We start from the raw sequence: 27,261 nt of genomic DNA on the forward strand, positions 1-27,261 counted from the left end.
CAATTTTATATTCGTTACTAAACATGCCTAACATCACACTTATGACTTTAACCATCCTCAAGTGTACAATGCAGTGGCAATCAACACACTCGCAACGCGGGCAGCCGCCACCACTACCTAGATGCTTGGTATCATTAGGACAATCACTGGCTCTTCTCTCTACTCAGCCCAGGCTGCCCTCCGTTCTGCTCTCTCCGGACTCGCCTGCTCAGGGCCCTTCATACACAGTCAGTGCTGTCCATCCTTCTGCACGCGCCTTGTCCCCCTAAGCACAGTGTTCTCAAGGTCATTCCGCCTCGTGGCAGATACCGAGCTTCCACATTTTATGGCTGAAACCTAGTCCACTCTGCACACACACGTTTCGTCGAACTCCTCAGTCACTGATGGACACTTGTGCTGTCTTGTCTGTGAATCATGAACATGGGTGCGCAGGTGTGTCGCGTCCCTGGTTTCAGCTCAGTTTCATGTGCACCTGGGAAACACGGCTGGTCCTGGCTGTGTGTGTGTGTGTGTGTGTAACCTCTGGAGAAACCGCCAAACGCTTCCACAGCCACTGCTCGAATTCCTAGTCCCACCAGCAGTGCACAAGCGTCGTTTCTCCACCTCTCCTCCAGTATTTGCCATTTCCCATTTCTTGACTGTATCCACCCTAGCAGCTGTGAGGTGCCATCTGTGGTTTTCATCAGCTCTTCCCCAAGAGCTAACGATGCCGAGCACCTTTTCAAGTATTTGCTGGCTGTTGGTATGTCTTTGGAGGAATGTCATCTTTCCAGTCCTTGCACATTTTTGTATGGGGTTGGTTTTGTTGTCCATCTGGGGAGTATCTCATGCATTCTGAGTGTTGAACCCTTCCCAGTGTCAGATTGGCAAGTGTTGTCTAACGGTCTGCAGTGTCAGGTTGCTGCTCTCCGCGGGGGGCAGCTCGAGCCCTGCAAGTTGGTCTGCGGCTGCAGGCGGGGCTCTGTGTGGCATGCTACAGGTAAAGGGGGTCTGACTGGCGTTCCAACTACATCCATCCATTTCTAGCACCTAGCTTAATTCACATTTTTAAACAACCATTTTTTCATCTTTATAATGACTGAACTTGTGTGTGCTCAGTCGTGTCCAACCCTCTGTGACTCCCTGGACCGTAGCCCACCAGGCTCCTGTGTCCATGGGCTTCTCCAGACAAGAACACTGGAGTGGGTTGCCATTCCCTTCTCCAGAGGATCCTCCCCACCCAGGGATCAGACCCTGTGCCCCTCCATCACAGGCAGATTCTTTGCCTGAGCTACAGGGCCCTCTGTAGGGTCCCCCCACCATACGAACTAACACCAACCATTCCTAGCCAGAGTGCTATCTCCAAAATTCCCCAGGGGAGGGGCTGTGGAGAAACTGGATCTCTGGGGGAGGCTGGACAAAGGTTGAGCAAGACAGGAGTGGGGCGGGCGGGGGGCGGGGACAGGGCATCCTCTCTACAGTTTCCTGAGCTGGCAAGCGTCCGTTAAAACTGTATTTTAAGGAACACATTAAGCAGTACTCAGAAACTCTTAAGTGATCAAACAGAAGTAAAACCAAGTGAAGGAAATAAAGATTAGCCGAGGGAGCCTCTCTGGTGCAGCAGTAAAGAATCTGCCCACGAATGCAGGCGACACAAGAAATGCAGGTTCGATCCCTGTGTCAGGAAGATACCCTGGAGGAAGGCATGGCAACCCACTCCAGTATCCTTGCCTGGATAAGAATCCCATGGACAGACAAGCCTGGTGGGCTACAGCCTGTGGGGTCGCAAAGGGTCAGACATGACTGGACAACTGAGCAGAGAATAAAGCAAGAAGACACGCTCAGTGGGGAACCTAAGACGGCAAAAGAAACGGTGAAAAGCCTCTGAGTACCTACCTTCATCCTACCATCGGGGTTTGGGGGGCCAAGGGGCTCCGTGTGTGGGGTCCAGGGCCTGTATAGGGGGGTGGTTAGGGGCCATAGGGGGTGCAGGGGAGGGCAGATGAGTATGGTAGATGCTGAGGATGTAGGGGCCTTGGGGACAGGAAGCGCATCCTGCCAGTCCACACTCGCCGGAACCCCTCCCCGCTCCCTGCAGAACACCTCTGGCCAACCTCAACCGGCTGGAGCAAGTTCCCTGGGTCTCCACCCTCTCTGGGAGAGCGGGGTGGCCCCTATTCCATCCATCCTGGCACCGGGCGTGCAGAGATAGCTCTGGGTCGAGGACCCGCCAGTCCCCTAGACGTCAGAGGGGGATCCAGTGAGGCAGCCCGGGCGTCTATGCAGGCCACCCTGCACCCTGGAGGTCTGCCCTGCCCTCACCCGGAGTGGGGGAACCTCCTGGAAAAGGACGTGGGCCAGCTGATCTCAGGCCACCTGGCCCATGGGTCCCCCAATGGCCCCGAGCCAGAGCCAGTTGAGAGAACAGCTGCAGGAGCACCCCACAGTGGGACCTGGCCCCTTGAGTGTGGCGAGATCCCCACGAAGCCCGGTCACCCAGGCGCTCTTTCTGGGGACCCCGGGGGCCTGCAAATCTCCCAGCCCAGGGCCCTGCACCCCAGGCGGCGGGTGTGCGCACCCCAAGTCCTCACCAACGACCCACAAGCCCAGCCCCACTCTCGACACCGTCCACGCCCCACCTGTCTGCTCTCCAGACGGCCAGGGGGCCGCAGCCCCACCACCCACAGAGCCCCCTCCCACCCCCGACACACAATCCCCCACCGCACCCGGGGTCAGTGAAATCGAGGCTCCCTCTGCCCCTAAGAGGCAGACGGACTGCAAGCCCCAGGCCCGCGGGGGAAGGGGCCACAGGACCCATGAGTGGGACCGGGGGAGCTCCATGCCCGTGAGAATTGCCATTTATTCCCGAAGTTGCCAAAATCATCACCAAGGATTCACCGAGGGGTGCGTGAGGGGAGGCGGCAGCTCAAACACTGATTGAGGGACAGTCAGGAGCTGGGGGAGGGGAACTGGCGGGAGGCCCCCGCTGCCCCTCCCCCTTCTAATGCCGTAGGAAGGGTCCTCCTCTGGCCAGCACCCTCCCCAGCCGCGTCCAGTTTCTCTCAGGGAGGCGGGCGGGGGACACAGGAAGAGGCTGTAGTGTGAGTGGGCCCCAGGAGGGGGAAGGGCGCTGGGGGGGGCAGGGTCCCCCGATTCACATGCACTCACAACACTGGTCTCCCAGGAAGCAGAATGGGGGAGGCCCTTCCCGCCCTGGATTATAGGAGGAAGGGGTTAGTGTTGGGAGCCGGGGGTCCCGGGGGCATCATAGGGGGCAGGCCAGGGCCCCCGCCGAGGGGAGAGATGTACGTGGGCGGCGCTCCCGCGACCGGGGGCACAGGGCTGATCCGGAGCTGGTTCAGGGTGAGCGTCGTGGGGGGCGCAGGCTGGAAGGGGTTGGTGATGGAAGGGCCGGTGGCCGGGGCTCCTGCAGGGAGGAGGGCGCGGCAGTTAGGGGTCTGCCCAAGCCCCCGCGCCCACCCGCCCCCGCAGCCACACTCACCACTTGGCAAGAAAGGGTTGGAAGCCTTGGCCCCGGGCGCCGCGGGGCCCGGCCGGCTCACCAGCGAGTCCAGGTCCACCAGCGCGGCATTGGGGCCCAGAAAAGACTCGGGTGTCTTGCGCGTGGGCGGCGTGGGGGTTGGGGTGGCCGCGGGCGGGGGGCTCCCCACAGCCTCAGCCAGAGAGCCCCCGACCCCGCTCATGTCGAAGGCGCCAGGGCTGCGGGCGGGCACCTCTCCAGCGAGCAGCTCCAGCTCCCCTGAAGGGGCCGCAAAGGGGCTCAGGGGAGACCCCGAGACGCAGGGCCCAGGAGAGGGGCCCCCAGCCCCGCGGACAGGGTCCAGGCACCAGGCTTCCACCTCAGGGGCATGGAGGGGGCAGGCCCAGCAGCGGGGACAACTTCCAGGAGGCTGGGACCGCTGGGGTGGGGGCAGGTGGAGCAAGTACCCTTCGTGGGGCCTGGTTTTGCTTTTTTAAAGATATCAGAACCCAGCTATGTTGGGAAAAAGGCACAGAAGCAGCTGCAGAGAGGCTGGAGGACGAGACCCCGGCCTGCTGCCTCCAAAAAGTGAGCGCTGCTTGGACGTGGACAGAGAACAAGGGACTCCCAGCAGTGGGGTGCACAGGCCAGGCCAGCGGCAGCATGCCCACCCTGCGCGGGAACCCCAGCAGGCAGGTGAGGATGGGGGCGCAGCCTGCAGAAGGGCCCTGGGGACACGGGACACCCTGCCACGGTCACAGGCCCAGCAGCACCCGGGGAGCTGCAGAGGGGACGCCCCGCACCACCTTTGCAGCTTTTCCCTCCAAACCTGCCATCACGGCAAAGGACACGTGCTCGTCTCTGAACACCGGCGGGTGAGTGCCATGGGCGCCCAGCGCAGGCGGGGTGGGGGCTCACCTGTGCTGCTCCCAGAGGCCGGCAGGGCCGTGCGCAGGCGGTCGAAGTCAGAGAACTCGTCAGCCTCCGTGTCAAAACCCCCAGCCACTGTGCGGGGGTCAAGATGGCACTCAGCTTCCCCAGGACCCAGCAGACTGGGCCACCCAGGAGACTGGGACCCCCAGGGGTCTGCCCCCCCCAGCCCCCCTCCAGTACCTGCAGTGCCATTGGTGCTGGGCTTGGCAGGGGACCCCCCCCAGGGGTCTGAGAAGGCCGGAGCTGGGGCCCACGGGTCAGAGGCCAGGGGTCCGCTAACTGGGGCCCCACCTGGTGCAGGAAAGAGGCATGTGAAGTGCTGGCACTCCCCTCTACCCCTCTTAAGCCCGGCGTCCCTGCAGCCACAGGCCTGGCCCCTCCCACCTAGCCCCCATTCCCCAATCCCAGAGACCACCTCCAGCCCCACAGTTACCAGTCCCCCACCCCCAGGGCTGCACACTGGGGGCAGGGATTCTCACCATCGGAGCCCCCCCACGGGTCGGGTGCTGGTCCTTCTCCAGCCGCAGGGGCCTGGGTTCCCCCCCAAGGGTCAGCTGGGGGCCCTGCAGGGGCAGCAGGCCTCCAGGGGTCCCCAGAGGCCGGGGTAGGGGCTGGACCTCCCCAAGGATCAGCAGCCTGAGGGACAGGAGGTCCCCCCCAAGGGTCCGAAGCAGGGGCAGCCGTGGGGAGGGCAGCAGCCATGGACACAGGGGCCCCCCAGGGATCAGTGGCAGGAGCGGCAGCCGGGGCCGTGAAGACGTCAGCAAGATCCATGAGGGATGACTGCAGTAAAAAAGAAAGGGAGGGGTGAGGGGACCTCAGACCAAGAGGGCACCCCGGGGGGAGGGTAAAAAAAAAGTACCCAGGAGGAGGAGGGGACCCCAGACTTCGAGAGGGAACCTTGGGGATAGAGAGGGGATCCGGGGGTAGAGAGAAGTGCCCAGAACAGGAAGAGGGGTGGAGACGACCCCAGACCAGGCCCAAAGAGAAAGGACACCCCCAGAGCAGGTTGGGGGGGGGGGGAGGGAGGCGGCCCACCAGGAGGCTGAGCTTCCGCGGACTGACCGCTGCCGCGGTCGTCTGCTGCTCTGACAGGCTCTGCTCTGCCTGCCGCCTCTCCGCCCCACACGGCCCCGCCATTGCTCTCCTCACAGCCGTCAGGAGGCCCCACACGGACACACCGTTCCCCACCAACCCAGACCGCCAACCAGCCCTGCAGGACTGAGGACCAAGGCCAAAGCCACCCCAGGCCCCCTTGCCCCGCGCCAGTTCATGGGCTCCGGGCAGCACAGCAGTGCACACACCGATCCCGGGCTGTCCCTGGGCTGAGCCAGGTCCCCCTGGATGCAGAGGGGCCCCTAGCCATGCCCCCCACTCCCAGGAGCAGGGAGCTGTGTGCACACTGAGGTCACCTTTGGCCAAGGCTGGCCCGGGGCCACCTCACCTCCTCCTGGCCCGCGGTCTCCCTCTTGCTCTCCTCTATGGCCATCTGCAGCCGCAGGTCGTCCCCACGGCGGATCCGCTCCTCCTGATCCACCCGGAGCGGCAGGCGGGAGGGGTCAGACTCTGGGTGACTGGACTTTCACTGCGCCCCCTCCCCCAAATGCATGGCCCCAGAACCCCCCGCCCACCCAGACAAGGCAACTGAAAATTACAATGGGATGTGGACAAAGGTGAGATGTGAAGGCACATGGGGGCGGGGCGGGGTCGGAGTGAGGGTGCTGTACGGGGACAGCCGGGGGCAGGCGCGCCTGAGGCGGGGGTCTCCTCCCGTGGGGTGGGGGTGCTGGCGGCAGCGAGCAGTGCGCCCTCAGCCCCGAGCAGCTACACACGGGGCGCGGGGGAGGGCACGGTCTGACACGGGTCCCATAGAAGCTGGAGTGGGAGTGTGGGGGAGGGGACCTAGGGAGGGTCTTAGGAGAGCCTGGTGGTCGGGGAAGCTGCTCTGACCTTATCGTGCTCCTCGCGGCTCAAACTAAGGGCCAGCTGGAGCTGGGCGTCATCCTCGGGGCCGCAGGACGGGGGCTGGGGGAGAGAGAGCGTGAGGGGGCAGGGCCGGGGAGGGAGGGGGGCGGAGCCGGGGAAGGCGTGTGGAGGGCGGAGCCAGGTGGTGGGCGGGGCCGGGGAGGCGGGGAGAGACCGTGACCACGCGCACACACAAGGAGGGAGACAGACAGGGCCCGACCTGGTGAAGAACGGCAGACAAGCTGGGGTGGGGCCGATCCTCCAGAGAGGAGGGGGGCAGAGAGGGAGAGCGGGAGGGGCGGAGGCGAGGCGTGGAGATGGAAACAGAGCGGACTGCGGCCTGCGACCCCACCGTGCCGTGCCGGTACCTGGTCGGCCTCCTCCTTGCTCATGGCCAGCGCCAGCTGCAGCTGCAGCTCCTCCTCCCCGCTGCTCTGCGGCCAGGCCTGCTCCGCCTCGGGCGGGGGCCCGGAGCCCACGGCTGCGGAGGAAGCTGCGAGAACACAGCCGCTGAGACCCCGAGAAGATGGGACCCAACAGGGGGCCGAGTCTGAGACGCCCCCGTGCCCCAGTGGGATGCAGGCTCCGTGGCTGAGGGAGAGAGAGGCGGCCCCACCTGGGGGAACGACCCGGGCACAGAGGGACGGCCCTAAGGGCCTGGGCATAAGTCAGCTGGTGAGGGCCAGGGCCCCGTGGACCTCTGAGCCAGAGGCCTAAGCTCCCGCTCTTGGTTGAGGGATGAATGGCCTCCTCCCTCCTCTCCAGGGCTGGAAAGCTCCCCATGGCTCCCACTGGGGAGCCAGGGATCTCGGTCTCCAGGGCTGGATGCTAGGAGGGGACAGCCTGCACAGCTGGCCCCTACCCCGCTCTAGGCACCAGGGGTGAGTGAGCAAAGGCTGGAGAGAAAACGAGGACGAAGACCAGAGGGAGCAGCAGCCTTCCCCTGCAGCGCCCGCCCCCAACACTGCACCGCTCCACCCTGACCACGGTCAGCGGAGAAGCCCCTGCCCACCTGCTGGCGTACCGCCGTGACGCCAGCCCGCGGTGACCCCCGCTCACCCGTGGCAGTCTGCGCCAGCTTCTCCTTGGTTTTGAGCGCATGGGCACGCTCCTCCCGCAGCCGGTCCTCGTCGCGCAACAGCGCCACCAGCTGCCTGGCCTTCTCACGCACGTTCACGCCCTGGTCCTTGCCATCGCGGTCCACGTACTGGAAGTCCTTCAGGGTCTGCACGGCGTACATGTTCTCCTTGCACTGCTGTGACACGCGCTCCGAGCCCGTCTTGATGAGGTACTCCATCAGCGTCATGGCCTGCGGGGGCATTGTTTCGTCACCCAGGGCCCAGCAGCACCAGGAGAAGAGCCCCCCGGGCATCAGGAGCCCAGCCCCAAGAACAGTGTGCCAGCTCGCTCACAGAAGCATCGAAGCAGGCAAACCCAGAGCCCGGACTTGGGGGACAAAGATGCTCTGGACAAGGTGGGTGATGACAGCATGACACGGAGCCCCTGGGGAACAAGGACAAACTACGGGGCGCGCAACCTCCGTGTGTCTCAAGGCACAGCGGGGGGAGAGGCAGGCCTGGCCCACAGCCCACGCAGGTGTCCCTGAGCAGCACAGACCTGCTGTTTCAAAAAACGAAGACAAAGGCCACGCTCCTGGACCTGGAAGGTCACACTCGGGTGCCCAGCGCACACCAGGAGCATAGCAAGTGTCGTCTGAGGCAGGGACTCCACACCCGCCTGGCACGACTGGAGGATCACGGCCTCAGATGGAGGGAGAAACAGCCTTTGGGATCTTCTCATTTTATGACATTGGGACACACTTCCTTCCCAACAAGTCAGATGGGAATACCCCGCAGCCCACAGCCCGGGCAAGGCCTCTGAGAGCGAACGAGGGCTGGGCCCGTCCAGGCCCTGCAGGAGGCCTGGGCAGAGTCCTCAGGCACAGGGCACACGCAGTCTGCAGGTGACGCCTGGGCCTCCCAGACCCACTGCACCGCCCTGGGCTGCCACGTCAGCAGAGGGGCCACCCCAGCGCCATGCTGGAATTCAACCGGGTCACATCTCCACTGCCTTCCCGGGAGCCCAGCTAAGGTCTGGCACGGCTCCCAGAGGTGTGTCGATATGGTTACCAGGTTGCTGGAGGTTAGTCTTTAACTGACCCAGAGGTGTTTACACCTCACCCCTCATGGGGACCACAGGCTCCTGACCCCCCGGGGTTCAGCGGCTTCCCGGGGTCACTCCCACACGTGACAGCAGTCCCCGAGGGAAAGAGGGATGCCAACACCATGCTCCAGGGGCCCGCACACCAGGCCGACCACCGCAGCCCCGTCCAGCAGCAGCCCTGGCACCAGCCTCAGAACGCTCATCTCAGGGCTCTGAGCGCTTTGGAATTGCAGTGTGCGAGCACAGGGACAACCTAACCCTTAGGGGAGCAACACGTGTGAGCGCCGTGCGGCCGCCACACCTCACCCTCCGCACAGGAAGTGGGCATCAGTGACCGCAGCCCCGGGAGTCCCCGTCACCACCTCAGGCGCCGTGTCCCTGGGAGACGAGCTACCTGTCCCCGCCCCGGGCACACAGAGGAGCCAGCAGGCTGCCTCAGGGGTCCCAGCTATGGGCATGTGCCAACAGGGCTCAGCAGATTGCCGCGCGGGGGCCAGGATCCCATCCTGAGCGCAGCCCCGTGCAGGCCACACGCCAACAGCGCTTCCCTCACACCAGGCGCAGCTGGAGCACCAGCTCGTGGGCTCTGCTGCAAACCTGCGTGCCTCCGCCAGGCACGGGGGTAGCCCTGGAGCAAGTGCCTCCACCGCCCTCACCCGCAGCCTGGTCACCTGGCCCCGTCCCTCCCCAACAAGTGACTCAGGCGATCAGTGACCCGAGTGGGGCGTGGCAGGGAGCCAGCAGCCCTGCAGTCTCCCCAGGCCTGGCGGCCGGCGCGGTCTCTGGGCCACGAGACCAGAGCCTCCCTGTCCTGCCCACCCCACACAGAGCAGACCCTTGACCGCCCAAGTTCACGGACGGGACTCCTCAACGATCCTGGGCCCAGGAGTCCACTCTCCAGAGGTAGGCCCCAGCCCAGCCCTGGCCACTCCTGGACCCGCCTTGGGACACCAGGCCCCAGGCCCCAGAGAAGCAGTGAAACGGGAGAGGGCTGTGTGCAACCGAATTCCCTTCCCCCAAAGCCTGGGGTCTGTCCGTCTCTCTGTGCAAGGGATAGGGGCACACGTGCACAGCACGGGGTCGGGGCACGAGCATGGACCCAGAAATCCCGGTTCTGGAAAACAGCAAGCTTCCGTTGATCACTGGACAGCGATCCCCGCCTTGTGTGTAAGAGCAAATGGTGCAAGCCACTCAAAAGGCACCGTCAGGTAGCCAGTTATGTCCCATCATCAGCCCAAACTTAAACACTTGGGAATGTGGGGCTTTTTTAGGTTTACAAACCTTTGTTCTTTTAATGGGGAATGATCCCTAAAACCCAGACTTGTTTTCCTTTTTAAAAGCAGAGAACGACTCACAGTAAAGCTCTCTCTCTCACGCAGCTCTGAGTTCTGGAAATCAGACGTGGCTGTACGAGCACCACTGCAGCAAAGATACGGAGCCGTCCCACGGCCCCTACTCTCCCTGGGGCTACTACCCACTGCCTGGAGCCCCCTGCACAGAGGACCCCGGGGACGACAGGAGGTGCAGAGGGGGCTGGGCTTGCGGAACCCGAGAGTGGACGCGGAGCATCCACGTAGGCCTTGAGGGCGGACCCGCCTAGAACCTGCCCCTTCTTCAAAGTTCACAAGGCTTGGGGCTCTCCTGATGGCACATGGGATAAGAATCCAGCTGCCAACGCAGGAGATACGTTCCATCCCTGGCCCAGGAGGCATGAGGTCCAAACCACAAGCCGTCGAGCAACTAAGCCCGCGCGCCACAAGCAGGAGCCTAATGTCCCAGAGCCTGTGCTCCGCGACAAAAGCAGCCGCTGCAGCAACCGCAGCCCAGCACTGCCGTAACAATGGCCCTGACTCCACAAGGAGAGAAAACCACAAGGGTGAAAATTCTTAAACTCGTTACGTTTGTTGCCTTCACTGAGAAGACACAGAATTCCAGCTCCTCCCGGAAACCAGGAAAAGTGGGCCTGCCTCCGGGTGTCCCCCCAGTCAGCCGCCCCGCTCGCCCGGCAGGCCCCGCACACACACCAACCTTGTAAACGTGCCGCCAGTTCTTGCCGTGGTCATTGAGCCGCTTCCAGATCATGCTCATGATCTCAGAGAAGGCAACCACGTTGTAGGTAAGGTCGGCGATCTCAGACATGAGCGAGCTGGACGGGCCCCAGGGGTCATTGCTCGTGGCCTCCCGCACCTTGATCTCGGCCTCCGAGTAGTTGTGGACGATGTTCTTCACCTGGCGCCGCAGTGAGGAGGTCGACATGGCGGCAGGAGGTGGGGGTGGGCCCCGGGGCAAGCAGAGCCGGGCAACGGGACGGGGGAGGCGGTGTGGCAGTGACGGGTGGGTCACTGCATCTGGAGGGTGGAGAGAGGACCTTCAGAACCAGGCGTGGGGCCTGCAGCCGCCTGGCCCTCGAGGTGCAGGACGGGGTTCCTGCCGCAGCTGGCGAGGCGCCGCCTGAGTCACCCCACTGTCTCTCAGTTCCTCAAACATGCCCAGCACCTTCCTGCTCCGGTGGCAGAGCGTGCAGGGGGCCACGGGCCCTTGGGGCACACCCCAGCCAACACTTCCTAGCCCGCACCTCCAGAACCTCAGTTTTCTGCTCTGTAAGATGGGTCCTCGATCCAGAGTCTAGACACGGGAAGGGAAGCCAGGGGTTGGGATGTGCGCACTGTCCCCGCGGGTGGGTCCTGAGACAGCCACCCCACTCCTCCTCCCGTCCTCCGCTGGGCTCCACAGGAACCTCCAGCCCAACCCACCCCCACACCAGGGCTTGTCCTCGTGATTTCCTAAGCGTGTCTGACTTGCTCTGAGGCTGCCCCCAGAGCCCGTGGGGGCAGCAACCACGTAGCTCTGGACGGCCGAGGCTTTTCCCGGCAGAAGAGCTAGCCCGGAAGAGCCACTCAGTAAATGGAGCAGGAAGGAAGGGAAGCGGGGGTTGGGGGAAGGGGGCAGTGGGCAGGAGAGACCTCCAGAGCAGGTGGGGGCAGAAACGAGGGCACACAGGGAGGAGGCTGAGAAAGGGAGATGGCCGGGAGGGGGTCCGCCGGGGGGAGATAAGGAAGAGTGCAGCCCCCTGGCTGGGCCCCGGCGGCGTGCCTGACACTTGGGGAGCACGGGACACACATGATCTCATCTAACACTGACACCGGGTTCTAACAGGAGGAGATGGGTCACAGAGCTAAAGCGCCCAGCCAAGGTCACACTAGGCAGGCGGCGCAGGCTCCGTCCCAGGCCACCTCAGGCTCCAACACAGGTCCTTTAACTTAACCTGTGCTGAGGGGAGGGCGACGCAGAAGAAACAGAAGAGGGGGACGGGGATCTGCGGAGCCCTCTGCAGCCGCCCAGGGCCACGCCTGCGCCTCTGCTCCGCTGCAGACTCGCTGACGCCTCACAGGGAGGAAGCCAGGCCCGGGCCTCCCCGGGCAGCCGGGTCCCAGAGCAGGCTCTGCCCATCGCCCACAGCCTCTCCTGTGGAGGCCTCCTACCACCTGAGTCCCTGCCCCGAACGCAGGGGAGCCAGGCACTCGGAGACGGCTATGAATGGCTGGAGAGATGGCCAGGGCTAGAGACAGGCCCAGCCAGACACACGAACACACGACGCTTGTGTGCGACACAGAGCAGGGGCCTTTGAGAGGAAGGGAGAGAAAGAGGAGAGAGGCACAGAGAAACCTGGGCAGAGACACAGCGACAGATAAAGAAACGAGACCAGAGTGAGGCAGGGAGGCAAAGAGAGAAGACAGAGGCCCAGAGACAAACAGAGGCTAAGCTGAGGCTGAGAAATCAGACAAGGCAACGGGAAAGAACAACGAAACTTGTGTCCAAATTCCGGCCTCCCTAGGATTGTTTGCTCAACTGTGAAATAAAGCAAAGGATTTCCAGCTGCCAGGTTTGTTGATTAAATACAATGGGAACATAAAGTACTCAACTCCCCGACCCACAGATAAGAAGATCTCAATAACACTGGCTAATTTTCATCATCAGAAAAAAAACATTTTCGAAAGAAGATGGGCTATCTTAACACAGTGTGTTTATATTAAAGGACGTTAGAAGAAAAACAACACAGCAAAGCTAAGACTTCATGGGTACGGCTAAGAAGGAAAAGGTTTTTCACAATTGGCTGACCCAAACAAAATTACTAGACCAAATAAAAGACAAATGATGAGACAAAATTCTCCAAGAGTTACTCAGATATCAAACGATATCAAACCTTAACCGTGTGGGAAAGAAGATCTACAAGTACTAATGGGAACCAGAGCTCCCAGCAGCTAAGGTTAGGCTAGAGGCGAGAGGCAGCATCACCTCCGTTATTAGGCACGGCTGCCCTACTATTTTAAAGACTAGGGAACTGTCTGGTCAGCTTATAAATATTACAGGCTGGCACAAAGTGGGCCTCTGACTGCAGAGTCGGGCTCTTCACCCCTCACTCATGAACCTGGGAGGACGACAGACCCGCCGAGAGGGACTCGGGGCTGGAGGAGACGAGCACCAGGACAAACATGACACGGGAGGACGGCGGGGAGAGAGGCACAGACCGGAGACACTGGCATTAGTTCTGACCCTCCGACGCCCACACGTGACAGAAAAGCACAAGACCGGGAAAGACACACGGGGACGAGCGCTCTGTGGAAACGCCGAGACACACACGGACACGAGCACCGGCGAGGCCCGGGGGGCCCGCGGGAGGCAGACGCGGGAGAGGCGGAGAGCCGCGGGCGGTCCAGGCCGGCGGGCGCAGACACACGAAGGCCGCGGAGCTGCCAGAGCGCGCCTGCCCGCCCCCCGCTCCCCGCCCGCGCTCACCTCGGGCCGCTCACGCCGCGCTCCGGGGGCTCATGGCAGGCAGCCCCCTGCCCCCGCTCGGCCTCGGTGTCACGGGGAGCGTGCCGGGCCTCGGGCGGCGGACGCGGAGCCGCGCTCGGGCACACGCGCGGACGCACGGAGGGCCGCACGTCGACGGCCCCGCCGCCCCGCCGCCCGGGAGGGGCGCGGAGAGCCGGGCGGGGGAGGGGAGCCGCCGAGCGGACGGGAAGCAACCGAAGAAGGCGACGGACCGGAAGCGGAAGTGACCCCGCGACCCACCCGGCCGTCGTCTGCGCAATCGCCACTTCCTAGCCCCCGCCCTCCCACGTGTCGTCATTTCCGGCGCGCGGGACCCGTGGCCTTTTGCCTCATTTCCGCCCGCCGCCGCGAGCCGACAGAGGATGGGTACGCAGGAAGAGTCTGGTCGGGAACGCATCGTCTCCAGACCACCCGCGCGCGCAAGCTTCGGGCCCCCGGGCCACGCGCCACCGCCGGCGGTGCCTTGGGCGACCTGAGCTCTTGGGCCCACCACGCCAGCCGGCTGCCCGCCCACCGCCCTCCCCGCTGTCTGCTGGGCCAGTTCACTGCGCCCTGCTCCCCGGGGCCACGCCCCGGCCCGTCCCAGCGCGGCAGGCCACGCAGGCGAATGTCACCTCGGCTGCGCCAAGGGCAGGGGTACCCAAGCCGGGGATGACAGCCTGTCGACCTCCCAGAGCCAGGCCTCAGCCTGGGGCCCAAAGAACCCGAGACCTGAAGAGCAAAGGGTTCACACACACGGGACACGTAACAGCTCCATAAAGTAAAATACAACAAAATGTTTAATGAGCAAATTCGTCTTAGCAAATATGAAACTGCCACAGAGAGGAGGAGAGGGACAGGGGCCACGGGGTGGGGGGCAAGTCTGGGAGACTAGAGAGAATCGACTACGTAAGAAACCAGGAGGACACCGGGGCGAGGACCAGAGGCCAGGAGGACGGGAGCTGTGGTCCTGAGAGGGAAGGGGCAGGGTACCGGGCCGGACAACAAAATTCAAAAGAGTTTGGCCATAAAATATAAACACACTGTTTCTACGGTGGGGAAGGGTAAGAGAAAGGGGGTATCCGGGAGAAGACTGCTTCAGGGAGGGGCTGTCGGGGTCCAACCCCTCCCTGCGGTCACCCCCCTCCCCGCCCTTCCCTCTGTGTCTGTGGGTGCGTGTGTCTGTGTGGGTCTGTGTGCGCACTTCCCCAGTCCCCGCCCCGCCCCAACCCCAGCCCACCCCCACCCTTAATTGCTGCCATTCCAGTTGCTGCCGGCTGTCATTCGGCTGTCACTCCTCTGCCCATCGTCTTCAGAGGGGGAAAACGGGGGAGCAGGAGGGGGAGAAGCCCCCAGCCAGCTCCACCCCTGCCCTCCCCCGCCGCCTCTACCAGAAGTCCCGGCGGTGGTAAGAGTCGGGGTCACAGTATTTTGTGACGACCACTCTGTTGGCGAACTTGCGACCCGTCAGGCCCTGCATGGCTTTCTGGCAGTCAAACACAGAGGTAAACTCCACGAAGATCTGTAGGAACAAGACGCGGCTTGTGAAGAAAGACCCAGGCCTCTTAGCTTCCTTCTCAGCAACCAGCAGCACCCACCCAAACCCAGAACTCCACGGGAGGAAGAGGGCTGGAGAGCGGCCTCACTGCAGGTTCAGGGATTCACCCAACACCCTCCAGCGCCCCAGGATCAAAGAAACACAGAACACAAGGGCATGGAGAGCGGAGGCAAGCTCGAGTCAAGAGCCCAAAGGGCAGGCCACGGGCAGGCTCAAGGAGAGCAGTCTACCTGCACCAGGCTCCCCTGGGTGCTCCCCAGTCCCCCACGGCCATGGAGTCTCCCCAAGACCAAGGATGAAATAAGGACGCCTCAGCAATTAGTATTCACACCCAGGCTGATTCCAAAGAAAAAACTTGAACCTTGATCTACTCGAGATTATCATCTTGCTTGAACCAGCAGCTGACAGAAGTGGAGGGCGGGGTGGACATAACCAGCCTAATTCAGAACCAGGGGAAACAGAGAATTCTAGAAAATACACCCTAATGCTTCGACAAGCAAAAACGACTTACTGAAAAAAGAGAAGTCTGAAAGCAACCTGCAGGATTATTTTGATCAAACCAACTTAAAAAGACATCTTTGAGACAGTAAGGGAACTCAAGCATGCCTAGGTAGACAGATACGAAGGGTAGTTTTGCTAGTGTATGAATGGTATCATGTAGGTTTTTAAAAATAAATATGTTTTAGTCCTCTGTTTATAGTAGTTCTCAGCTAAGGTGGATGTGTCCCCAGGGGGGCACCGGGCAGCCCCGAGGTGCTCTTCACCGTCACGCCGGGTACGGGACACAATCAGCTCCTGGTTGTTGGAGGCAGGATGGGGCCCAGGTGGCAGCACAGACCCCAGACCCGAGACAGCAGTGGCTCAGATGGAGAGGAAGCGCTCCAGCGACACGAGGCACACTTTGTTTCAGCAAAGAAACACAAAGGAGGAGATGGGAAGCCGAGGGCGGAAATTAAGACTGACAGCACCCTGGCATCCTGACACTGGCCAACGGGGCGCTCTGACCCAACCTAAGTATTATTCCATACGGTCACTATCACCCTGACGGTTTCCCTACTCCTGCGTATGTTTGAACAGAATGATAATACAGTCTGGACACAAATCTCACAGGCAGATCCCAGAGACCAGGCAAGGTCTTTGCATCCATTTCCCCACCATCACCTCATGGAGGCCCCTCCCGGGTGGGCCGCCCCTCTGCCCTGGGGCCAGTACATCTAGCGACCCCAGACCCCACACTTGGAAAGCAAGTCCATCCAGCCCCCTGTGCCCACAGCACCTCGCTGGGACCCCAGGCCCCAGCACTGCCCCTTCCCCTCTGACCTGCTCATCTCCCTGCTTCTCAGCTTCCATTCATTCTGCCCTGTCATCCCAAGTCTGATCACATGACGACCCCCGCCCCCAACATGCGCAGAGCAGACGCAAGGTCCAGGTGCTGACACACCTTCTCCCCGTCCTCCTGCCAGACAACGGTAGACGGTTCGTCTGCAGAGCCCTGAAGACCACCCTGCTGTCACCCTGACTGCGGAAAGTCCCAGCTCCGCAGGGCTGCACGCCCACCCTCACCTCCACTCGAAGACCTCACCGAGGTCTCCCGTGCCCACTCCAGCTAACCCCACGCCCTCAGTGCCGCCCACCCAGGACCCTCTGTGGGCCTCACGCCCTGCCAACCTTTCTGCTAAAACGGAGGGCCCTGCCCTACCCCCAGCCCACCTCAGGTCTAACGGTGTCCCATGGACGCGCAAGTGAGTGGCTGGGGGGTCACGAGGCACACACGCTCCCCAGGGTGCGGCGAGGTGCAGACACCCGGGATGGGGGCAGGGCCAGCACACCTCGGCGGGCCAAGCATCAGAGCCTGGAAACCAGGGAGCGAACCGGAAGGAAGAGCTGGGGGTGGCCAGGCGAGCGCAGCGGAGGAGCCGGCCTGGGGGCGGGGGCTGCAGCTGGGGGCGGCTTTTAGCACTGCCGTCCCCGGGAGGGCCGACCACATGCACAGCGGCACACAGGAGCAGGCTCTGTGGCAAAGTTGCTTCACTGCAGAAACAAGTGCTCGGCCACACATTGCATCGCTGCCTCACACGATGCCAGGGTCAGAGCAGCACGTGTGCGGGAGGCGGGGGGCGGCGTGTGTGTATGTCTGCGTGTGCGGACGCGCGCACGCGTGTGGGGTATATGCGCAGGGACGCACCTTCCCGCAGCCGGGCACCTCCACGCCATCCACGGGCCGCGGGATCTCGATGGACTTGACGAGCCCATACTTGCCGCACTCATCTCGCACATCCTCCACGATCTCCTCATACTCCTCGTCGTCCAGCAGCTCCTCAGGCAGCACCATGTTCATCAGGCACAGCACCTCTGTCGGGTGCCCGCCCATCTGCACCTGCGAGCTCATCAGGCCGGGCACTTGCAAGGTCACAGGGGTCTGGTTGATGGTGCTCTGTGGAGGGGTGGAGGCGGGGGTCACGGGGTGCCCAACCCTGGTGTGGGGGGACCCGCCAGCACCCAGCCCCTCCCCGCCCCCAGTGCCCCGAGCCAATGGAAGATGACGTGCCAGGGGGCTCACCAGCGTGGCATTCTTGGCGCCCACACTCGCCCTCTGGACCAGCAGCTTCTTATCTCCCAGCTGCATCCCATTCAGCCCGGCGATGGCCTGTGGTGGGGCGGGGGAGGGGCCGGGGCAGGGAGAGGTGGTCGGGGTCAGGGCAGGCTGCGTGGCAGACAGGGCACGGCAAAGGGGGAAGAGCTGCAAGCCCCGCGCCCCACCCTGAGGGGAGACCCCAGCAGGGCCGGGCGCGCTGGGGCCGGGCTCACCTGATCCGTGACGTTGATGTCCACGTACTCACAGAAGGCGTAGCCCTTGGAGAGTCCGGTGGCGCTGTCCTTGACCAGGTTGAAGGCCTTGAGCGGCCCAAACGACGTCAGCAGCTCTTTCACCTGCGCGGGCCGGGGCACAGTCAGGTTTCAGGGTGGGGCAGGGGGTGGGGGCCGGGGGTCGGGCCAGGGTGCCATCAGTTTTCGGGGCGGCCAGGGGCCTACCTGGTCATCATTCAGGTAGTTGGGTAAGCCCCCGATAAACAGCTTGTGCGCAGAGTCTGGGACCACGGTGGACACGACTCCTGGGGGGAGGGGAGTGGAGCAGACAGGTTGCGATTCCTGGCACGATCATGACGGGGACCTGGGGGCTGTCTCCAGGGGGGCCCGCCTGGCTGCCAGCCCCCTCCTCACGACGCCCGACACCAGCGGGCACAGCCGCACAACGGGCCAGGTCAGCAACCACACTCGCCCCAAGCTGGGGGAGCTCTCAGACCCCAGGGAGGGTTGCAAGCCACGGCCTCCCCTCCCCCTCTGGCCCCAGCTCAGAGCTCCTGCCCCCCACCCCCTAACCAGGGCTCCCCAGGGGCCCCGATTCCCCGGGCCTGCCCACCCCCGTGCCTCTGGGCCAGGTCCCGTGGGACCTCGGGCCCAGCGCTCTGTGCGCGTGCGGCTGGGCTGTGCCCACCCCGTCAGCACTGAGCTACGTCCGGCGGGGGCCCCTCAGCAGAGCAGGCCTCAGGACTGCCAGGCACCCACTGGCCACACCCCCTGCTGAGCGCCCCCGCCCCCACCCCCCGGGCTCCGCAGCGCTGTCCTCCACCCCCCGGACCCCACACCGTGGCCTGCCCCTGACTTCTCAGGGCCCACTGCGGCCGGCCACCTGGCCTGGCCCACCTCTTCGACCCAGCGCTGGGCAGCCCGGAGGACCCGAGGGGCAGCGTTCCGCCTGGAGCGAGGCTCTTCGTGGGGGAAGCGGGGGCGAATGAGAACAAGAGGCCGCCGATTTCCAGGCGGCCCAGCACCGGGGAGGGCAGGCCGCGTCCCAGCCACCACCACCCTGCCGTGCTGAGGCTGCCAGGAGGGCCCACGCCAGATCGAGCGATGCAGACAGAGGCTCTGGGCTGGTGTGGGTGCCCAGAGCCCCCATGGGCTCTGAAGCCTCCCTAGGCCCCGCGGCATCGCCACCGCCTCAGCAGGAGCCCTAGCTGCCCACCCACTGGCCTGGCCTGCAGACGCCTCCGGACCACACAGGTGCACGGCCTCAGGCCGCGCCCCTTCCATCCAGGGTCCTGAACTGTTTCTTCTCCAACCAAAAGCATCTGTTGAATTTTACTAAATGCGTCTCCCTGGGGCTTTCCAGGTGGCTCAGTGGTCAAGAATCTACTTGCAATGCAGGAGACCTGCATTTGATCCCTGGGTCATGAATATCCTCTGAAGAAGTGAATGGCAACTCACACCAGTATTCTTGCCTGGAGAATCCCACAGACAAAGAAGCCTGGTGGGCTACAGTCCACAGGGTCGCAAAGAGTCAGACATGACTAAGGGACTATCACTTTCACCCCTTCAATAATCTGTGGACTCGACTTCTTCGTTGGAGTAGAAAGGAAAATCAAAATGTTGTGTTTACGATTTGCCTGGTGGTCCAGTAGTTAAGAATCCACCCACCAATTCAGGAGACAAGGGTTCGATCCCTGGCCCGGGAAGATCCCACTTGCCTCGGGGCAACTAAGCCCACAGAACACAACTGAAGCCCAAGCGCCCTCAAGCCCCACACGAGAAGCCACTGCCACAAGAAGTGTCGCAACTAAGGAGAGTCCTCAAGCAGCAACAAAGACTCGCACGGCGAAAATTAAATTAAAAAAAAAACCTCGTGATTACAGAGAAACTTCTCTGGTTTGAGAATGCTTCACCCACATGCAGAATCTGGCTTCCTACCCTCTCCACAGCCCAGGAAGCACACTCCCCAGTCACTGTGGCTGGAGCCCCAGCCCCTCCGTGGAGGCTGGAGGTAAATACTAGGAGAGGAGACCGGCCGCAGTGAGAGCCAGGCTCCCACAAGGGAAGGATGACAGGCAGGCCTGCGTGCAGGGGTGAGGCACCAGCTCTAACCCTGTACTACAGGACAGTCACGACACCACCGCACCCACAGGGAACCCCCAGATGGTGCCTGGCACGGCAGGCTTGCGCCAGCCTGCATCAACAGGATGGTTAGGACGCATTTGGGTCACCAGGAGGCACGGAAGCACATCCTGTGGCCTGATCCCCCAGACACACGTGCACAGAAAACACGGCAAATCAGCAGTAGGTCAGGGCCTCCCACAAGCTCCAGAGACTGCTGGCCTCCCCCACACTCTCAGCAGGGACCAGAGAGGAGCCAGGTGGTCCCCAAGGGCCGCCCTCGTTGGGCCCCACACCCCTGGCTTCATAAGCACAAGGACTGCTTCCAAAACGCGCCCTTCAGTGTGAACCTCAGCTAGGACAGCCCGTGTTTTCAACCCCCGGGGGCGGTGATGCCCCCAACACAGGCCCACCCCTCGGCACAGCCTGCAGGTCCGGTGCAGCCATGTGCTGCTCCTGCCCGGTCTGAGGGCTTTCCAGAAGGGCCTTTTACACCATGAGTGTGACAAGGCCCCCGACGCCAGCATCTGTGAGCATTCGGGCCAGAGTGACAGAGGAGCTTCACCAGAGACAATGTGCTGCAAAGCACAGCAACTCTCCGGCCCATCAGAGAGCAGCCTCTGGCCACCCAGGTCTGCTTCGCTGTCCACCTACCCAGACGGCACTGACCACGGCGGGGAGACCTGCTTCAAGCCAGGGGTCAGCGGAAGCCCCAAGACAGGAGAGAAGGGGACAGCCACCCATCAGGCCCGTGGAGGAGCTCAATGGACACGTGGGCATCCACATGGGCTCTGGCACGCTCGCAATGACCTGGAGGCCCAGAGCATCCCACTTCTCCCAAGACCCTAGGACTGCCCCAGCCCCCGACAGGCTGAGAGGCCCCGGACTGGCCCTGTGCACCCCTCAGCCCCCCCCCAGAGCCCACTCACCAGGCACGTAGACAGAGGGATTCTCCGACATGCCCGGCAGGGGCTGGTAGTCATGAGGCCTGCGGATCTTCAGCGACTGGCCCTGGAAGATGATGCCGTCGAAGGCCATGGCCTGGGTGGTCTCATCCACTGAGCGGAACTAAAGAAAGGACAGGAAAGAAGGTGGTAAGGGGCAAGGCGAGTGGCTGGTCAGAGCCCACCCAAGGGTGCCAAGACCGCAGCTGGGTGGCGAGCAGACAGCAGAAGGGCCTGGTGGGAAACAAGGCCTGCTCACCTCTAAGAAGGCAAAGTTCTTGTCCTGGTTAATCTGCACGGCCAAGACAGGGTTGCCAGGGGCCTGCGTCAGCCCCCCCAGGCGCATCTGAGCGTTGAAGAAATCCATCATGGCCTCCTGCAGAGGAGAGAGGAGACAGGGGGGGGGCGGGGAGGGGAGGTGGAGAGAGGAGGGGAAGGGTGAGAGAGGGAGACACAGAGGGGTGGGGGGGGGGGGGGGACAGTGGAGTCCGGGTGGGGCAGAGATCAGTAGTTGGGACAAACGCAGGAAAAAGATGAAAGAAACAAGGGTGGGGGGCAGCACAGGAGACAGCCAGGGGCCCCAACCGGGGAAGAAGGGAGGTCATCAGAAAGAAGCGGGAAACGAGGGAGAGGCGAGAAAACAGACGGAAAGTGTAGAAGAAGCATCCAGTGGCGACAGCAGGAGAGAAATGGCATGAAGTGGAGCATCAACAGGCAGAACACACGGAGGGTTGGAGAGAGGGGGCGGGGAGGGGGCGCGGGGCGGGGAGGGGGGAGAGAAGAGTGATGTGGAGGGATCTGGTCCTGGAGTCGGGGGCTGGTTTATCAAATGCAGCAAAGTGCAGGTTGAGAAAGTCAGAATGGACCTTACTTGCCTTCGCCGATGGTAGCAAACTTTTTGTTGCTACGAGGGATCTCAGCCCCACAATATTTCACTTTAAAGAGAAATGGAAACAACTCTTTGATCTCGGGATTCTCGGGGGCGCCACGGGAAGGGGTAGGGAGAGGGGAGGGGACAGGAGCGGTGGGGAAGGCAGGGAGGTCAGGGCGATCAAAATCAGAGCAGCGACCATGGAGGGGTTGGGGAGAGGACGGGGAGGCGGCAGAGAACAAGAGGCGTGTCAGAGAGGCTGGGGGCGTGCGTCTGCGTGTGTGTGCGTGTGCGTGTCTCCCTCTCTCTCTCTCTCCACACGGACTCGGACCACAGACTCGTGGGTACGTTATGTGTGTGCTTGATCCCTGGGCAGCTGGAGGAGGCTGGGGAGGGGAGATGGGAGAGGGAAGAGGAGGGAGGAGAGGGCCACCCAGCCCGGCCCCTGGCTGGCTCAACTCCATCGTCCGTCAGGGAGGGGGCCGGGGGGCCTTGCAGGCGCAGAGTCTGACCCGTGCAGGCTGGGGGAGGGAACGGAGGGAGGGAGGAACAGCGGGCACAGGAAGGCGGGGCAGTGGGGGAAGGGGAGGGCAGTACCTCAGTGATGCCAAAGGGGATGTTGCCCACGTAGAGGCGCCGGGCCTGTCTGGTCATCTGGCTCCCGACCACGGGCACCGGCGTTGGGGTCACAGCCAGACCGTCAGGGGTCATGGTGGGGAGGAGGGCAGTGGCTGGAATCTGACCCGCAGCTTCAAGAGGGACAGAAGGGGTCAGAGGACGCAGTGTCGGAGCAGGGTCTGCTGAGGGCCTCACCCACCCCGCCCCCAGCCCAGGCGTGGAGCCCACCTTGCATGGCCTTGTACTGCATGGGGGTGATGTGCTCAAAGCCCGGCGGCGGCACGTCCCAGTATTTGCGGACCTTCTTCTTCTTCTCGTGGCGGGGGGAGCGACTGGGGGAGGCGGGAGGGGAGAGCGGGGCAGGGCGACCTCAGTCTGACCAAAGGCGGGCCTGCGGCCCCCCCGGCTCCCCTCGGCCCCCGGCTCGGCTCTCAAGGAGAGAGAGGACGCGATCAGGGCCGACCCGTTCTGGGCAGGGGACTCTTCCCGGTGCTCGAGCGAGCGGATGAGGACAGGGCGGGGTGCGCGGGGGAGGGCGTGGGGGAAGGGGCAGAAGAGAAGCTCACATCAATCCACCGTGCTCCTCTTTAGCGCCTCTGGTCAAAGGTTTGCTGGGGGTGGGAGGGAAAGGTGTGGGGAGGGGTGACTGGGGACCCTCGTCTCCCCCGCACACCGCACCCCCCCGAGGGCACTGAGCCCCAGGGCTGGGGCAGGGCATCGCCCCCAAGCCCCCCAGCCACGAGGAAGGGAAGAAGGGCCAGACAGACCAGCTTCCAGCTAGAGAGGCTGAGGTGGGAGGAGGCGGGGCGCCACCCACCCGCCCTTCCACTGGGGCAGAGAGAACAGGGGGCAGCCTGGGAAGGGAAAAGGCGTCCGAGCAGAGAGCTGTCCCGAAAGACGCCGCCCCGCCCCAGGGAGGCAGAGCGCAGCCCGGGAAGCCGACAGAGAACCCAGACCAGACGGGGGAAGGGGGGCCCTGACCCCAGACTCGCCCCCGGAAGCCCCCGCAGAGAGAAGAAGGCGGCCAGACAGGACAGCAGAGCCCCCAGCCCCGCGTGGAGAGGGGCCGGCGGCCCAGACGCAGCCCCGCCGCCCTGGTACCTGCGGCGCCGCCTGTCCCGGGAGGCGCTGCGCTGGTCCCGGTTGCGGCGGTCGCGGCTCCGGCTGCGGCGCTTGCGGTCCCGGCTCCGGGAGCGGCTGTGGCTGCGCTTGCGGTGCCGATTCTCCTTGTCGCGCTCTGCGGGGACAGGGCCGTGAGCTGGGCGGGGGCAGCCCGGCCCGCCCGCCCCCGAGGCCGCGCCCCAGCCCGGGAGGCCACCCCCACGGGGAAGGGCTCGCGGAGGGCGGGGCGGCAGGCTTCCTGTCCACGCACGCGGAGCCCGAGGGCCCTGGGGGCCGGGCGGGAGCAGTTACCTGAGGGGACAGGGCCTGGCAGGGCCCCGGGGTGTAAGGTACCTGAGTCTGCTCAGGAGGAGCTGGGGGGCCAGAGAAGTCAGAGGAGGCTGGCTCCTGGTCCCCCTCCAGGGCTGAGGGGCCTGACCCAGGGTCGTCCCTGAGAGGGGCAGGGCTAGACGCTGGGGAATCAAGAGACCCAGTGATGTTTTCCTGAAGGGACCCGGCGACCCCTCAGGAGACTCCTCCTCAACCAGCCGGCCCCGCGCCCCACCTCAGGCCCGCGTCAGGCCCGGCGGGGCCGGGCAGCCCCGGGGGGGGGGGGGGGGGGGCGGGCACCCACCCGTCCCGCCCCGCCCCCAAGCGGACCGCCCTCCTGGAGGCCCCGCCCACCACCCCAGCGTCAAGGACGCAGGAGCTGGGTGGGCCCTTCGTCCAGACCGCCCTACGGCCGCTACAGCCCGGGCCTTCGACCTCCCCTCCTTTGCCCAGCAGCCCGCCACCCTCCGAGGCGCGCGGCTTCTGCCCCACGCGGTCTGTAGTCCAGTCCCTCGGTTCAAAGAGGCCACTGGTTCCTCCACTATGCTCAACCAGCCCTCAGACTCCAGTTCATTTTACAAGGAGGCGGGGGCAGCAAGGACAGGCTGTCAAAGCCTCGGGCGTACTGCTTCAACTCTCAAGCTCTTCCGAAGCAACTACCCGCGAACTTTTATAAATGTTTTAACACTAAAGCTACATACGCACCCAGAAAAGAAAAAAACCTCGTTGCAAACATTCAGATCCTGTCTAAAACCAGACTCTGCTGCTTTTACTCCCCGGGTTACTGTGGGGAAACACTTGCTGGGAGCGGGAATCTCGCTCACAAGAGACGAGAAAATTGAGGCTTAGGGAGGTCATGTGACTTGCCCTGGCCAAAAAGCCTGGATACAGGTGAAGCCTGAATATGAACCCTGAAAGGTCAAGGGCAGCTAGGCAGGGGCAATACCTCTAAACACGAAACAGGCAGACCCATTAGGACCTGGCTGGAACCACTAGTGATGGTGAAATTGCCTCCTCAAAGATGAAAAGACTAAACGTGAAAAATATATCCAACACTGGCACCAGGAGGAACGGGCAAGCAGTGTGAGGAGCATCCTGGTCCTGGGAAGGGGATGGACAACGGTTCTGGGCCTCTGGCTCCCCACTGCTAAAACGGGGAGACACCCTTCCCTGCAGCTGAGGCTCAGAAACAAACAGGCAGAGAGAGGTGGTCACACAGTAAGCACTGGTGCCCGCCGGGTGTCGTGGACACAAACACGGAACCCAGGTCGCAGGGGCTGAGGCCTGGAGGAGGCAGGACCGCCAAGACAGACTCAGGGGCAGAGCAGCACGTGGGCAAAGCTGCCCCATAAAGCAAGGGAAACCCCTGCCCCACCCCAGAAAAAAAAACAAAAACAATGATCCAGTACACATCAGAACAGGAAGGGAGCTCTGGCTGCTCTAAATGCCACGGCCACGTCGTTATGGAACAACTCACCAACCCCAGGGACATGCCCAGGCTGAGGGCCTGGCCTCCCAGGGCAGAGGGGACACCCAGGCAGAGACCAGAGCGCCGGTGTCAGGGCCCCAGGGCAGCTCCATCAGCTCTGGCTGTCCAGCCTGGCAGGACGCGGCTCCGCAGCCCCGCAGACTCAGGGGCCGTTTCAGCTTCCTGCACAAAACCGTGCAACAGCAACCAAACCTCTAAACCTGTTTTCTCCTGTTATTTAAATGAGGCTCTTGGGCACCCCCAGGTGTACGGCTTGGGTACATCTGCTGGAAACGCGCGTCCACATTTCCGAGTGAGCCCGCACATTAGGAACGATTTCACCGTTGAAAAGGTTCACTTATTGGGTACTTAAAAGAGGCCAAGCCACATGCCACACACTGTCGGCATGTTGCTCCGCTGAATCTCAGCTCTGCCTCTCATCAGCTGAAATCTGGAAAGCTTTTATTCTTGAGCCTGTTTCCGCCTCTGCGAAGGGTACGAAATCACTTCAGCCTCGCGGAGCTGTTACAAGAACCCACTTAGGAAAACTGCAGAAGAGCTTAGCAATGTGCGTGACACATTGTGGTGGGTGCTGTAAACTTAACTATTATTACTATCATCTGTTAGCGACCAAAAAAAAAAACAAAACAGCGACCTACATGAGAAAAAAACAGGCCCACAAATACTCAGGCACTCATCAGGTGCTAGAACCCGCCTCTGCTCCCCTCCAAAGCCCGTGCTGTTAAGCAGTGCATCACGTATGGGACAGACAACCTGTGGGTAGGTACGCTTCCCCAGGCACAGTCTACTGATCCAGCCACCCCCTCCCCAACTTCACGCTGGGCCGAAAGGTGAACCCCAGCGCCCCTCACTCAGCGTTCCAGACACAAGCAGAGTAAGCCTCAAGCCCGCCACCTTCCCTCGGCCCAAATTTGTTTGTTCACTCTCAAACCGGATTAAGAAGGCAAGGAAATCTGCTAACTGTCCTACAACTCTCCCAGCGCTAACATTCTTGGAGTCCCCAAACTAATCACAGCCCCGTGCTTGGACTCGCCGTCTCCCGAGGGGGACGCGCCTCCCACCCTCTGAAGTGAAGCGAGCCCCTCCTCGCTCAGTGCCCAAGAATCCGCTCCACGCTGAGATTTAGGAGGCTGGCGCGATCATGCAGGCCGTGGGGAGCGATGACAGACAAACACTCCGCACTGCGACCGCCGGGGGAGCCAGGGCCCCAAGAAGGGGTGCAGGGGTGCGGGAGGGGCACAGAGCACGGACAATGCGGCCTCTTCCACCGCCGCCAACCCTAGCAGCCCGCGGGGTCCCGGCGGCCGGTGAGCAGGAAGAGGGGCAAAGGCGCCGGGGTGAGGTGCTCCCCACGCGGCACTGCCAGCGCCCACGTGAAGGGGGACCCACAACCGCCATTTTGGAACAAAGGGGGCGTGGAGAACCAGGCCTAACCAGCCGGAAGCGGAAGTGCCAGGGCGTCGGGCGAAAAGGAGTTGCTGGACTCATCTATACAATCTCCTTTCCAGATTAAAAAACGCATAAATCCGTGAGGTGACACCAGGCGAGCCCGCTGCGCCAGCGCCGCCTCCAACGCGACCACTCTAGGCGCGGAGCGGAGCGCTGTGCGCATGCGTCCGGGCCGGCGCCCGCCGCCCCCTCCCCGCCGCGCGTGGCACGCCGGGCGGTCACGTGGGCGAGGCGCGCGCCGCCGGACGGGGAGGGGGGGTGCGCCGCGCGGCCCTAAGAAGAGGGGGAAGCGACGGGAAAAATGGCGGGGGACACGGAGGGAAGCCAAGAACCGCCCCGCCCGCTGCCCCTCTCCCCCGGCACTCTCACCTTGCTTATTCTCGTTGAGCTGCCGCTCGAACTCGTCGAAGTCCGACATGCTGAGGCGGCCGCGTAGGGCGCTGTGCAGCTTTCGCTTCGCCTTGCCGCGCGCCCGCTCCGGCCGCTTCGGCTACTTCCGCCGCTAGCTTCGGCTACTTCCGGCCGCCGCCGGCGCTCCGCCGCCTCCTACCTAATCAAGGCCTGGCTGCCCGCCCCGCCCCGCCCCGGCTCCGCCCCTCACCGCCTGCGCGCCCGCGAGGTGCCCCTCCCCCCAGG

At 63.2% G+C, this 27,261-nt stretch overlaps 2 protein-coding genes across 5 annotated transcripts; both read right to left on the minus strand.

Annotated features, from left to right (window-relative positions):
* Nucleotides 1–2,819: 2,819 nt before the first annotated feature.
* EPN1 (epsin 1) lies at nt 2,820–13,472 on the minus strand. Its single transcript, XM_052656021.1, has 11 exons — nt 13,319–13,472; nt 10,550–10,869; nt 7,418–7,667; nt 6,727–6,851; nt 6,344–6,418; nt 5,838–5,921; nt 4,873–5,176; nt 4,574–4,684; nt 4,379–4,465; nt 3,482–3,739; nt 2,820–3,406 (listed from the first exon to the last, which is right to left on the minus strand). Exons 2-11 carry the CDS (start codon nt 10,775–10,777, stop codon nt 3,198–3,200), a joined length of 1,731 nt encoding a protein of 576 aa, XP_052511981.1. The 5' UTR covers nt 10,778–10,869; nt 13,319–13,472; the 3' UTR covers nt 2,820–3,197.
* A 1,086-nt stretch (nt 13,473–14,558) lies between these two features.
* Nucleotides 14,559–27,210, minus strand: U2AF2 (U2 small nuclear RNA auxiliary factor 2). 4 transcript variants are annotated; one of them, XM_052655720.1, is made up of 12 exons: nt 26,995–27,209; nt 23,358–23,493; nt 22,823–22,867; nt 22,485–22,588; nt 22,236–22,387; nt 21,027–21,143; nt 20,753–20,891; nt 17,928–18,007; nt 17,703–17,825; nt 17,443–17,541; nt 17,080–17,328; nt 14,560–14,858 (listed from the first exon to the last, which is right to left on the minus strand). In XM_052655720.1, exons 1-12 carry the CDS (start codon nt 27,041–27,043, stop codon nt 14,724–14,726), a joined length of 1,428 nt encoding a protein of 475 aa, XP_052511680.1. In that variant the 5' UTR covers nt 27,044–27,209; the 3' UTR covers nt 14,560–14,723. The 4 variants fall into 4 exon arrangements, with proteins under 4 accessions (XP_052511682.1, XP_052511680.1, XP_052511681.1 ...); XM_052655721.1 differs by having other exon boundaries at nt 17,455–17,541; nt 26,995–27,208; XM_052655722.1 differs by lacking the exon at nt 22,823–22,867 and having other exon boundaries at nt 14,559–14,858; nt 26,995–27,210.
* Between the last annotated feature and the right edge of the window lie 51 nt (nt 27,211–27,261).

Source organism: Budorcas taxicolor, chromosome 18, assembly GCF_023091745.1.
Source record: "Budorcas taxicolor isolate Tak-1 chromosome 18, Takin1.1, whole genome shotgun sequence".
Lineage (NCBI taxonomy): Eukaryota > Metazoa > Chordata > Mammalia > Artiodactyla > Bovidae > Budorcas > Budorcas taxicolor.